General features: G+C 46.0%; 1 protein-coding gene across 2 annotated transcripts in view; it reads right to left on the bottom strand.

Moving 5' to 3' along the window:
- The window catches only part of LOC131670141 (dedicator of cytokinesis protein 3), a 56,828-nt gene that overhangs the window by 4,324 nt on the left and 39,774 nt on the right, over nt 1-12,730 (bottom strand). The window contains exons 5-15 of one of the 2 annotated variants that reach the window (XM_058945525.1): nt 5,599-5,683; nt 5,054-5,512; nt 4,025-4,324; nt 3,734-3,938; nt 3,173-3,355; nt 2,637-2,902; nt 2,031-2,504; nt 1,405-1,961; nt 921-1,343; nt 814-831; nt 188-350 (exon numbers count right to left, since the gene is read on the bottom strand). In XM_058945525.1, the coding sequence (XP_058801508.1) occupies nt 188-350; nt 814-831; nt 921-1,343; nt 1,405-1,961; nt 2,031-2,504; nt 2,637-2,902; nt 3,173-3,355; nt 3,734-3,938; nt 4,025-4,324; nt 5,054-5,512; nt 5,599-5,683 (3,133 nt within the window). The remainder of the gene's footprint in view (nt 1-187; nt 351-813; nt 832-920; nt 1,344-1,404; nt 1,962-2,030; nt 2,505-2,636; nt 2,903-3,172; nt 3,356-3,733; nt 3,939-4,024; nt 4,325-5,053; nt 5,513-5,598; nt 5,684-12,730) is intronic. The other variant, XM_058945526.1, reaches the window with a different exon arrangement.

Here is a 12,730-nt window from a genome sequence, read left to right as displayed (position 1 = left end):
TGATGCATATACACAGAACCTCCATCGAATACTGTCGCGTTTCTCGACGGGAAGAGGCAAATGAAATAACAATAATCATTTTGAAAGTCATAATGAAATTAACACTCGAGTCGCTAACATACGCGTTTATTACTTTGCATCTGAGAGTAATTTGAAGTGCACGTGGCAAAAATATATGATATCCTACCAGAAGGTTCACTGTGCAAGACATGCGCTTATCACGATTTTCGTCGCCTTGTATGACGCTACGATAGTCCAGTAGCCGCTCTAATAGGCGCGTGACAGAAGTTATGAAAGCCGTGCCACTGTCCTTCCAAGTTGGATCTTCTGATTGTACTCGATCTAACAACCTGCGCAAGTGAAAATTCATATTTTGTGCAGCTTTACTAGGTGAATTTTAGTTACTGAATAAAACAGGAATAGTAATGGAAAACTTAAAATAGTTAAGTGTTTAAAGGTTTATCGTCGATACTAAAGCTTAACAGAAATATTTGATTTGATAAGCTATTCTCGTGGTTTGATGAAATTATTTAGAAATTTTTAGGTGTACTCGTGCACAATCTCAGCTACATTTATGAAAGCTCGTGGTATTCTATTTACATTTTGGTTTTCTCAGTGTATGCAAAATAATCAATGAAAATTTTTTTAATTAAGTCACCAAAACGGAAAAATAACTACAGAAATGATAATCGAAAAAAAAACTAATAAAATTATATTTCTAAAATTACAAAAGAAAAATAAAGAAAAAAAAGGACAAGGAATCTCAAAAGAATTTTGTGCATTTCATCAACTTCTAAAATGTCATTAACTTACACAGCACTGAGATGTTCCCTATAATGGCATGAAAAACATCACGATAATTTTAATACAATTAAGTAATCATTGAAACAAATATTAGTAAGGCAGTTTAAGTCACTTACATCGTATTAAAAAGCTGTCTATATTCGTCATCCCCTTTGTTTTCGCTTATAAGAATATCCAGTTTATCGATCAATTCCGACTCGACCGATTTGAAGCTGCCGCGCGCTCGTTGTTCGCACTCCATCATGTCGAAAAAGATATGAAGCGTCGCTTTACGCAGTTCGCTTTCAGGTACAAGTGTAACTTCAAGAAATGGGCCGACCATGCCTGGAATGAACTCAAGTTTCTTGTCGCCTAAGTGCGACCACATGGAGAGAATTTGGAATCCCATGAGTACGCGCATATCGCCATATTTCTCGATGACTTTCTCTCGTTTGACTTCGGAAAATTGCTCAAGCTGCAAAGATGGTTGCGTCAAATATGCCACTGCTAGATTAAAATACGTCGACCACAATTGGGAATCGAAACTTCCATGTAAGAATCTGCAAACAACCAAAGCGTCAATTGAATATATTTGTTCGAGCAATTGTAAATGGTGACTACCTGAACGCAAGTGGTTGAGCAAGTTCTTGTAGAGATTTAAGAATAATCTGATTAGCCTGCATCCTGAGTACTAGCCAATCAGGAGGAAAAATTTCTTGCCTAACCAACTCCCGTAAAACTAAAAACACTTTCAGTAAAAAGTCTTTCAGAGGTTTTCTCTCGCCACCGCTCGTCAATTCTTCCCAAAGCCTCGCGTAATGATACTCGTCTAACAGTTGTAGCAGTCCCATGAGACAAGCAACCAGACAGTTGAGTATAGAGCCACCGGCGTTTATGATGATTAAGATCGTTTGTATGAGAACATCGAGTATCGCCAGACACAATGTTTCCACGTCATGATGAACGCAGTTGTTGACTTTGCCGTCTCTGCCTCTCTTGTACATAAATCCAAGAATTTCGCCCAAAATTTCAGTGCAGGTGCGCAGCTCTTCTCGACGTACCAGGTGAATTCTCAAGTGACGGCATATCGTCCCCAACAGCATGTTTCTACTTTCGTCGTCTTTAAATAGCTCGGACGAGACTAAACTCTTGATCGCTTCGAGTTTAGCTTGTATCAACTGCAATCGCGCGAAAGCTCGGTTACAACAAGTTTGAGAAACAACATAGTCGAATTTATTGTGTTGTACCTGTGGCGCAGCATCCCTCGGCACCGAATCCAACAGCGAGCAAGTCATAGTAGCAACTTCCAATATCGAAAGCACGTCGATTAGTTGCTCGAAGACAGCCGGCATGGATGTAATTACTGCCACTTGAAGGCCAAGTACCATCTCGTAGGGTAGAGTGAGCATCTTGTTGAACGAGGCGAAAACGCAGTAGAGATCCTTGCGAAAACTGTCCTCGTATTGGCCGGCGGTCGCTCGAGCGTAAAGTATTCGACTCTGGATAATGAACTTGAAGATGTACTCGAGAGATCTGAAGCACTTCATGATGAACTCCTGCTTCTCTGGTACGGTCACCCACTCGGTACAGTGTTGCACGCTGCTGATCAGACCCTGATAGACCAGTGCGGCCGCAAAGTGGCCCGAGATGTAGGCGTTTATTACCGGCTTGAAGTGCTCGAACTTGGAGTCCTCGAGGAGAATGAATATCGAGACGAGCACCTGAAATTGAAGATTAGAAAAGTTGTTTTGTCAATTTATTTATTGCGCTGCTGTATTTGATGATCACTTTTTTACTCGTATTTTTGAATAATTTTGCGAAATTTTTACTCTACGTGTGAAATGAGGGCTTACCTGGAAGACGAGGCCAGAATGGGCAGTAGAATTGCCATCTTCGGTGTGGAACATTGCGAACAAAGAATCAAGAATATCCTGGAGAAATTTGACCAGTTCCTCGCCCTCGAGACGAAGTACTCGGCCAAGAGCTTCGAATATCTTTTCTGGGTGAGCCTTCCATTGCAACAGACTCAGAAGATCGACGTTTTGAGTTAATTTTGTGCTGCACAGTAAAGTTTGCACGACAACGATCTCCTTCGGTGAACGTGAAAAAGGTGCCACACCTGTACGAGCAAATATTAGGCATTACTTTGAGTTTCGTATACACGGCAGTTTCGAATAGAAGCTCTCCTTAATGGTGCTTGCTTGTGCATAATAGTAATGTTCTCATAAACGCAATTTCTAGACAAAGCAATTCATCTAGAAAAGAAAGAAGTTAGAAACTTGCGACACGAAACACGTGGATCCAAAGAAATAAAAGGCCAAAGTAGTAGACGCCATAGCAGGTGGATATACACAGGGGGTAATTCAAAAGAAAAGGCAGTCGGTCGTACCTTGGCAATTTGGCTCGCGGGCGTTGCTCGGCAAAGCGAGGTAACTGAGCGACTCCAATTTCGCGCGCTCCTCGCATTTGTAAATGTAGAGCTCGTGCAGGCCATCCTGGAGGGTCGCGCCACCCGTCTCCATCAGCCGTACGAATGCGAAGGCAAACAGCTTCTTGTCATTCTTCTCGCGGGCTGCGTCGACCGGCAGAGAAAGAAAAGTACATTCGAATGATTAATGGGCAATGTCGCCCCGACGCCTCCTCCTCTATTTCTCGAATTCGATTGTCGCGCGTTTCGTGGATAGAATATTGCGTTTGTGGCGCAATTTTTCGCGAAAGCCGTTAAGCAGTTGTATTTATAACAATCGACAGGACTTCCCGAACGCTCCTTCCTGAAAATTCGTCGTTTCGTGACTTTCACTGTGCGAGTTTGAAGAAGAATTAAGCGCCTCGAGAACAAAAGCCCAGCGGCGGAGCTGAAATATCCGTCTCACTTTTTAGAAGTAAGGAGCAGGCGACGCGTTGACAAAAAGAGTAGGGAGAAGGATGCGTCCGAAAGTGAGAGACTCACTGGAACAATGTCGAAATTCGAAGCGCACGTGACTGGCGTAGAACTTGTCAATAGGCACGGCGAGCCGCAGAGTTTCAGCCCAAGACGGACTATTGTGATGGTAAATCACTAAACTTTGATACTCCGAACTCCCATCCATCCCGGCTGCTCCGAATAGACATCCCTCGAGCGGCTGGCCTTCGGCGTCTAATACCGTGATAGTTACCTGGAATTTCAATTGAGCAAGCCTCGGTCACCGTGCGATCGGCGGTCGACGGAGTTTTTCCGGCGAACCGCAACGTCGACACGTACCTCGATATTCTTGCCGGTGGACTTGCCACCGCGTTCGAATTCGCCGCGCTCGAGTTTGAGATAAAGATCGTTGCGGACGTCGCCAGGCATGATCACGTCGGAGAAGCCGAGCTTCTTGGTGAGGCAGATGTTCTTGAAGAGAAGCGGATTGTCCTCGCGCACCTGGCACAGCTCGCCGTGCAACACGCGGAACGATACCACTATCCCGTAGTTCGGCTGGCCCGGCAACGGCGAACACTTGTTGTTGCGGATTATTTGCTCGTGCAGCTGGTGGAATTCCTTCTCGTCGCCCTGGTACACCTGCGCGCACACGGCGAATCGCCATTTACAGATTTATCTGGCCCGTTCGCATTTCTTTTTCCTTATTATCGAGCGCAACGTTGTTGTTGCTAAGAATTTAGGTAACACTTCGATATCACTATACTAATTGAAAATTTAACAAGACGCAGATGGTTGGTGGGTGTTTGCATATAGTTGTAGGCTGCAAATGGAACGGCAATCCGCAAACGTTGCCGCTTCGCAATTACCAAGTTTTGCTATTATTCGGCACTACTATTCTAATTCAAATAGACTGTCTGAGAAACGTATCTTGCTTCACAACTTTACATCCGAATTCTCGATCGAATCACGCTATTCATTTGATTATTATTGTTACTTTAAGAATTACGTTCACGTGAAACGGTGCAGAGGTACAACAGGTACCTGTAGGCATTAATCTTGATTTCCTATAGTCGTGTAGACGACCTACCTCCCCCCACAATTTTAGGCAGAGTGCGAGAGGGGTTTTTTACACCCATCGTGATCAAACCTACACTTTTTAGTGGAATCTGAACCACCGAAATCACGGTAACAAACATATGAAAATTTCATTTTTGAAAATTCTCACATGCCTGGGGCTCGAACCCATGACCTCTTATACAGAAGTCTGAGTTCTTAATTTGATTGAGAAATACTTAAACAATAAAATCGAAGCGACAACATTGACAAGTGAAAAACATATAACTGAAGATCTAAAACTGATAGACTGACCTTAAACGTAAGCTCAAGCTCTTCGGTCTGTTCCTGGGTAGCATCGACCAACGAGAGCACGCCGACACCATGTGGCCTCCGATAGACGGCGGATCCGGCCTTGTTTTTGCCCGAATCCGAATAAAGCATCTTGCCGCATCTCATCACGTGCGCGACCATGTATAAATCCCTGCTCAAATCCGCGTTGCCCAAATCGGTGAATATCGTGCAGTTGCTGTGCATCTTCTCCACGTAGTTGGAGAAGCCCTCCTTGGATATTCGTACGAGGAAGCGTTCGCTCATGTATTGTCCGCGTTTGGCGTCGTACAGCGAGAAATATATCTCGGCGTCCTCGCCGACGGAGTGGCCGAAATCACGCATGCAAAAGTACAGATGGTGCGTCAGTACTTTTCTGTGCTCGCGGCGACGCAAAGTGCCGCGTCCTGATGCCCCTTGCGAGTTCTCGGCGCTCTGCACGTGCTGCGAATTTTCCTCGTGAGAGAGAGAGAGAGAGAGAGAGAGAGAGAGCTCGGTGCGGTTGAGATACGATTGCAAAGTAAACTTACCACTTGGTACAACTCGATCACGGACATGGAATCTGGATCTACCATGTGGCTTCCTTGTCGAGGTACCAAGTCGAGTCCCAATTTTCTGCAACATCAAAGTAATGCTGTCGTTAAGAAAATCACATGTAGCCTTTACATGGACGTTTAGTTCGGATTGTATAGAATTTTTTTTCATATATCAACAGATTTATAATGTTGAAGTTCTTCAGCAATTATTAAACGCTATCTTCTCACGTTTCACGGTCATGTGTAAAATAATTCTTGTACTGGATCACTTTAGGCTGATACATTGTATTTTATTTGACATTTTGTAATGTTTCGACTGACAAATTCATTTTGAGATGACAAGACGGTTTTAAAACTATTAAACTGTTGTTTCTGATAAGATTAACGAATCCGGTCAGCGAGACATCAAGTAAAATATAACGTATTAGCCGTGACAGAGGACAAGATTTATTTAAAATATCTTTAACAAGTGGCAATTGAACAAATCAGTTCCATAGTTATATGACCAACATTTTTAATATCTATATGAATACTGCCATTCTGCAAAGCACTATTGTAATATTTACCATAAGCATACTATAACGTTTTTATGTATATTTGAATATCACGGAGACAGCGGTCTATTGGCGAAAACTGATAATAGCTGATTAAAAATTGTCTTTGTCATAGGATTGCAGAAAACTGAGCGAAACATTGGTCATCTAATCGTAAATTCATGAATATAACAAAAATGACATCAATTTTCCAGATAATAATCAAACGAATTTTTCCATGTTTTTAATTATAATTTCCAAAGATAAAAAAATTCATTATATAAATCCATTATAATATGTCATCGTAAACCTACAAGCTTAAGCTTACTCGAGTTAGGTGGAGCCCTTTTTTTGCTACATACGAGTAAAAGACGTTTTACGAAGAAAGTTGAACTATGATTATGCTATGAAGGATTATTTATCTTCATATTTTTCGATGGCTTTAATGCATTTGAAAACTGAGATTTGACATTGAATTTTAGTTTCAATATTAATTGATGAAAAACAACTGACTGGCTATTGAATTGACGTGGATTCAAAAGCTACACTAGCGGCGACCTGATATTAGAGTCTTGAATATTAAATCTGTGAGTTTTACTATTTATATAAAAAAAATATTAAATAAGATGTTTTTAAGTACTACACAGTTGCGATAACGTCTAATAATTCTATTAATTCTAATGTAAATACTCTTTGCAATTAAAGAATTTTCATATTTCTCTTGGAGTACTCGAATACCTCTATACTTGTATATATATGAGTGTGAGTCAAATTTAAGAATGAAAATCAATCTCTTTATTTTTCCTGGGATTGCTAGAATATTACAAAATTGTAACATGTATATCAAATTGTATGATGTAGAGAACGATTGGCGTTATCAATGTCGCCGATAATGAGTGATTTGTAAACCTCATAGTTGTGCACTATACGTCTTCGTGAGATGATACTCCGATAGAGACGTGTCTTTCCTTGTGCACTCTGAATAAATTCTTTCTGATGGTTTAAAACATATATTTTTCGAGTTATTTTAATTAATAAATAATCATAAAATCTTAAAATTTCTTTATAATATATTCTTATTAAATTCCGCGTAGTATCAAACACTAATTAAAGCCCATATTTATCAATATACGAGTATTACTTTCAAGTTGTACGCGTTTCAGCACCGTCCGTCTACGAAAGCTCGCCAAGTGTCCTCGATGCGCGCAGCTTGAAAATCAAAAAGAAAAGAGGAACAACGTTACGCGAAAGATTGTTGTACCGGATCGAAGAAGAAGTTCGTCCGAAGCAAAAAAGACAAGATGCATTTTCATCACAATGAATCAGTAAAGTATCATCGTCGCAGAGCGGATCGGCGCTTCGACCCCCTTATTACGCCGGACATTTTCAAAGGAATCCGATCGCCGCGAATAATAGCCGCGCGAGCGCACGCAGGTAACTACCGCGCGGCAAAACAACGAGCACACCCTACACATAATAACAAGCTCCAAAAAAAACGAGAATTCAGAAATAAACGCTATCGCGTGCTATTTGGCATTCGGGGCGGAACACACGTACCAAAAGAGAGAAAAAAAAGGAAGCCACGAGATACAGAGGATAGCGCGTATCCGATAGATACCTTCTCTCTCTCTCTCTCTCTCTCTTTTTCTTGCACGTACAATTAAGGAGTAATCGACGTCTTGCGATCTTTCTCCCCCTTCGACCTTCGTGCGTGACGGCAGCATTCAAATAAAAGAGAAAGAGAAAAGGCGCAAAAGTTTTTTAATTGGGCCAGTTCCCACTGTGCGATATGCTCGATGATGAGCTTTCGTCGGCGACGGAGAGAGTTGCGGCAGTCGATTGGGTGCGAACGAGCCGCGCTGTCGTTCTTACCCCCGCGCTCGCGGCTTTCTCGGTTTTCGCAAACGCGCGCGATCCTTTATTCTTGGCCGCATCTCGCGCGCACTCCGCAGAGTTTCCGGGACATAAGTTTGCGTGCCCATTTGGCCAGCTGTCAAGACGTGCTCGAACTGGCGAATGCTCCGCCTCGCTCCCGTTCGCACCGAATCCGCGTCGATGAACGGGGCAAGTCGAGTCTCTTTTTTTTCTTTTACCGTGTCGAGTCGATCGGAGAACGAATCATTTTGAATACGTTTCCCGAAAGCTGAAGTGGGCGCGAGGCACGTCAGGACAGAGCAGGTATATTAGTATCCACAAGACAAGCGATCCCACCAACGAAGCCTCGGAGCTGCCAGCGCTTGCAAGCAGCCGATGACCACCCAAAAGCCAGCTGCGCGCCAAAGCCAGCAGCGTAGAGGCAGGGGCCAGCCTAATCCAACGACAAATCACGAACGCGCCTTGTCACCGGAGATAACGTTGACGCGATACCGCCTTGATTTCCGTCGTCTCGTGGCGCGATGGAAAACTCGAGCGAGCGGATCCAAGCCAAGATAAAACTTATCCGGAGGGCACTGCGCTACAACTCAATAATACACACCGAGGAATTCTTTCGCTCGGGCTGTCTCCGAGCGCCGCTTCTGCTACTGCATTTTTCTTCGCCGCGCGACCTGCCGCCGCTCGTGGCGCGTTTTTGTTCTCAGATGGCTCGAGATTCGTCTCCGGGGCAACAGCTGCAAGGTTGCGGCTCTGCATATACCGATGTCTCCACGAGTGGCTTCTACCTTCGCCTGTCCCCTTCCTTTTAACGAGGCCGATCAAGTCGTTCGATTATTAGCGATCCGCGCGCCATTTAATACGTCCATTTACGTTTTGCAATGGCGGGACCCAATGAAGCCCATCGGAATGCTTTCTTTATGCCTTCCGATCACGGCAATGATATTCTCTGGAATGAAGAGCTCGAGAGCTCGAGAGGCCAGTATTTTTACAATAGGCACCTGAGCGAACAAAAAAATGTGCATTTTTCAAGCGAGCAACGAGGTCCGTGGCCATCGTCCTCGCCCAAGTCCAAAACGCTCTCAGATATAATCTCTGTAACATTTTAAAGGTAGAGATAGGCGAAGAAGTGAAGGAGCGCGTAAAATCAGATTGAAAGTAAAAAAAAGAAAAGCTGGAAACGTTTCCTTCCATATTATTAAAGCTGGAAAAAAACCGTGGGTCTTTGGAGAATAAAGGTGCCTCGGAAAAGGAGTAAGCGAGAGAGAGAGAGAGAGAGAGAGAGAGAGAGAGAGAGAGAGAGAGTAGGTGGTTATGTGCAGGGTTCAGTCGAGGGCGTATTCGATCCTGAAGAAGAGGGCCCTTCTTTCGGGGCCTGCCTGGCGCGCGCGCGCTCGCTCGGCATCGAATGGAATGCAGGTGAGCACGGGAGAGAGAGACAGGTTCCGCTCTCCCGCGGCGCGCGGACCTATGCTCCATTCCGAAGATATCGGGGCGCGTGGAGGGAATATGGGACGCGCGTGGGCGAAATTCCCCGCTCGCCTCGCCTGCGACCAGCGCGCCCCCGAGGCGGCCTCGCGAAAAGCCCGCGTCTCGCTTTGTTACCGAGTCCCGCGTGCCCCGCCGCTCCCCCCGTCTCCTCTGCGCCTTTCTCGTCCAAGCTCGAACCTCGTCTGATTTGTGGCTTAATTCAATTTCGATTAACGCGCACACTTTGCCTTCTGCGCCACCTGCCCGTGAATACCGCCTCGCGGTGGACGACTGTCGCCGTCCCCTTTTTCGCAAATTGCCAAGTCAAAGGGGAACGATCGTTTCATTTCTAAGCATCGCTTCAACGTAGAGAACTATCCGCAGGAATCAATTCTAAATTTGAATATTTCATGAGAAGGATTCATTAATTGACCGCAAAAAGAGGATTCTAAAATTAGTACGCCTATAATGATTCGCGCAGGAAAAAACAGGTTTTCCACTTCTCTCTTTCTTTCTCGGTCCCGCTTGAATATTCACGAGAAAGAGAGAGAGAGAGAGGTTGTTTGAGAAGCCTTTAAATTCCATTTGATTAGTTTTGTCAACACAAAGTTTGCGATCGATACCTCTGCGATCAAGAACGTCTTTTGAAGTCGCAGCCAGAGGCGAGGCGAAAGTGCATCTTTGAAGTTGAAAAAACGCTGTCTCCGTTTCTCCCGGGCGCGAAATTCCAGCGACGCCAGAAAAGAACAGGAGGAGCATGGCTATACAAGAAGAAGAAGAAGAAGAAGAAGGCACGCGGTGGTGGATGGGATGCGGGAGCCGAAGGAGCAATAGCCTCCACGTTTGCCGCAGCCGTCGTCTTGGCGCTCTTACGATCAGGCAGCTATCACCGGTGTTACCGTCTCTCCCAACCCGCAGCTTGCTCTCTTTCTCTCTCTCTCTCTCTCTCTCTCTCTCTCTCTCTCTGTTGCTCTCTCGTCGACGGTCAGAGAGAGAGAGAGAGAGAGAGAGTCTCTCGTGTTGCCAGGTAGGTAGTCAGGCATGTGGACGCATACGCACACGCACACGTTGAACGCCAGTCAGGAGCGTATATTATAGGCGCGGAGTCAACGACTCTGGCCATTCTCGCGCGAGCAGCGGCTGTGTGTGTGTGTATAGAGAGAGACAGAGAGAGAGAGAGAGAGAGAGAGAGAGACCTCGGGGGCCTGATTATTATTGCTCCATGCAGGAGGAATTTATTGTCCACTTCTCCTGCACGTGAGATTTTCGGAACCGACTCTCGCTCGCTGCGACCACCTCTCGCGCAGGTGATTTCCTTCGTAGAGCCGCTATCTCGCTAATTCGCCTTCATCGCGGCGCCATCTGATTTCGTGCTCTCTGGGCACACGGACAATTGCGCATCCTCGATTTTGAAACAGCCGCGCGGCGTCATTTTCTAGAATGCGAATGTCAGTTGGATTGGTTAGCGGCCGGTGCAAATCCACGGGGGTTGCAACTGCAGTCTTCGATTTATCAACTTCGGAGCCATACGCGCTTTTCTTTTTCCTTTCCGATTGGTCCCGTCCCATTCCTTGTAAGCCCATAACAGTGACTCGACGTTTCCTTTGCGCGTCTCCTCTCGGAAAAGTAGAACTCTCCGCTTGTATTTCGAAAGTTTCACGCGCGACCATGTACAAAACTTGTCTTACACGAGGAACTCCGAAGGAAACTAAACATCGCCGCAGGGACGAGAGAGTCGATATATCGGGAAAAGCTACAGTCACTGTGCATCGGTGTTTTTACGAGACTACCGCCTTACACTTTCACGTCCACGTTGTAATAAGATAACGCGAGGCGACGCACGCACGTCGTAGCCTAATGCTCGCTCGCTCGATTACCAATCGCAGCTACTCCCTATCGGTTTTTTCTTCGCGCTGCCGTGCAGCAAGAAGTCGATTTCATTAGGCTCGCCGATCGATCCGCACTTTGTTTGAGAAGGCGTGAAACGTAAAGCCGCTCGTTTTTTCTTTCTCTTCTTTTCCTTTTATCGAGGCTGCGCTCCGGTGTCGCTGACCTGGTTTTTCGCGAGACCGCGCGAGCAACGCTCTTTTCGCGCTTCGCTGCTGCGCCAACGGCCGAGCCGCGTCTCGATCTCGCATGCGCCCGCGCGCGCACACAATTGACAGAAAGATAATTGCTCCCGGCGCGCGCGATGGGATTTACGATTCTTCTGCGCTGCGAAGCTCGCTACCCTCGCGTATGCGTTGACGATTCGAGTGTCCTCCTTCCAAATTGATTTACGTCTGGTTGCGCACGTGCGTGCGCTGCAGCGCTACACAAAAGAGAGAGAGAGAGAGAGAGAGAGAGAGAGAGAGAGAGAGAGAGAGAGAGAGAGAGAGCGCGCACCGAGGCTCGAGATATCAAAGAGGGCTTTTATACGGAGTTTCGTTGCATAATATCTGTGGGTGTGCGCCGCGAGATACCGTTCTGCTCAAAGGCAATACTTTCGTAACGAGTGTGTTTGTCACGTGGACGCTGATCGTTTTCCAAGGTTTGATGGAACAGGTGGAGCGGACAAATCATATTTCTCGGCGTAAAAGCGTCGACGATTGTCAATGGGCAAGAGAAGCTCGATGCGGCGCAACGCTCGATTTCAGAATCCAGGGTAACGCAATTCAATCCAGCTGGCTCGACGCTGCAGCGGGGCACGGTGTGCCTCTGAGGCCGCGCGGCGAAACTGCCGGCCGACACGAAGTGCGCTCGCTCGAGAGCGCCGAACAAAGTAAGTATAAGTATCGGGAGGGGGATAAACTGAAATAAAAGCTGATAAAAGGAGGCGAGCGCATCAGCCATATTACACACACACACGCGTATATATATAGACGGACACACCTTACTCTCTCTCTCTCTCTCTCTCTCTCTCTCTCTCTGTCTGCTGCTTCTCGTGGGAAGAGAATATCCCTTTCTCGTGCTCTCTTCGTGCATGTGTGTGCAAGAAGAACGAAGGGACGACTAGACGCCAAACGGACGCGTAGGCTAACATCGCGACAATAAAAACCAGGCGCGACCTGGGTGGTATGCGTGAGTAGTCTCAAACTGCTTCGGCAGTCAATGCTCGGCTTTTTCTCCAGCTGTAACGGGCCTATTCGCCTAGTCATTCGCACGGCCAGAGACGATCGACCTACGCCGCTCTCGCTGGCCTTTCGATTATGCGGCTTTATTGTCCTCGCCGCGACACTTCTATTAGCTTTCTCCGGGCTATTTCGAGTCCT

The sequence above is a fragment of the Phymastichus coffea genome, unplaced genomic scaffold (genome assembly GCF_024137745.1).
Source record: "Phymastichus coffea isolate CEN01 unplaced genomic scaffold, Cenicafe_Pcof_1.1 PCOF00100, whole genome shotgun sequence".
Classification (NCBI taxonomy): Eukaryota; Metazoa; Arthropoda; class Insecta; order Hymenoptera; family Eulophidae; genus Phymastichus; species Phymastichus coffea.
The sequence above is the reverse complement of the archived record's forward strand: the minus strand, read 5'-3'. Positions and strand labels throughout refer to the sequence as shown.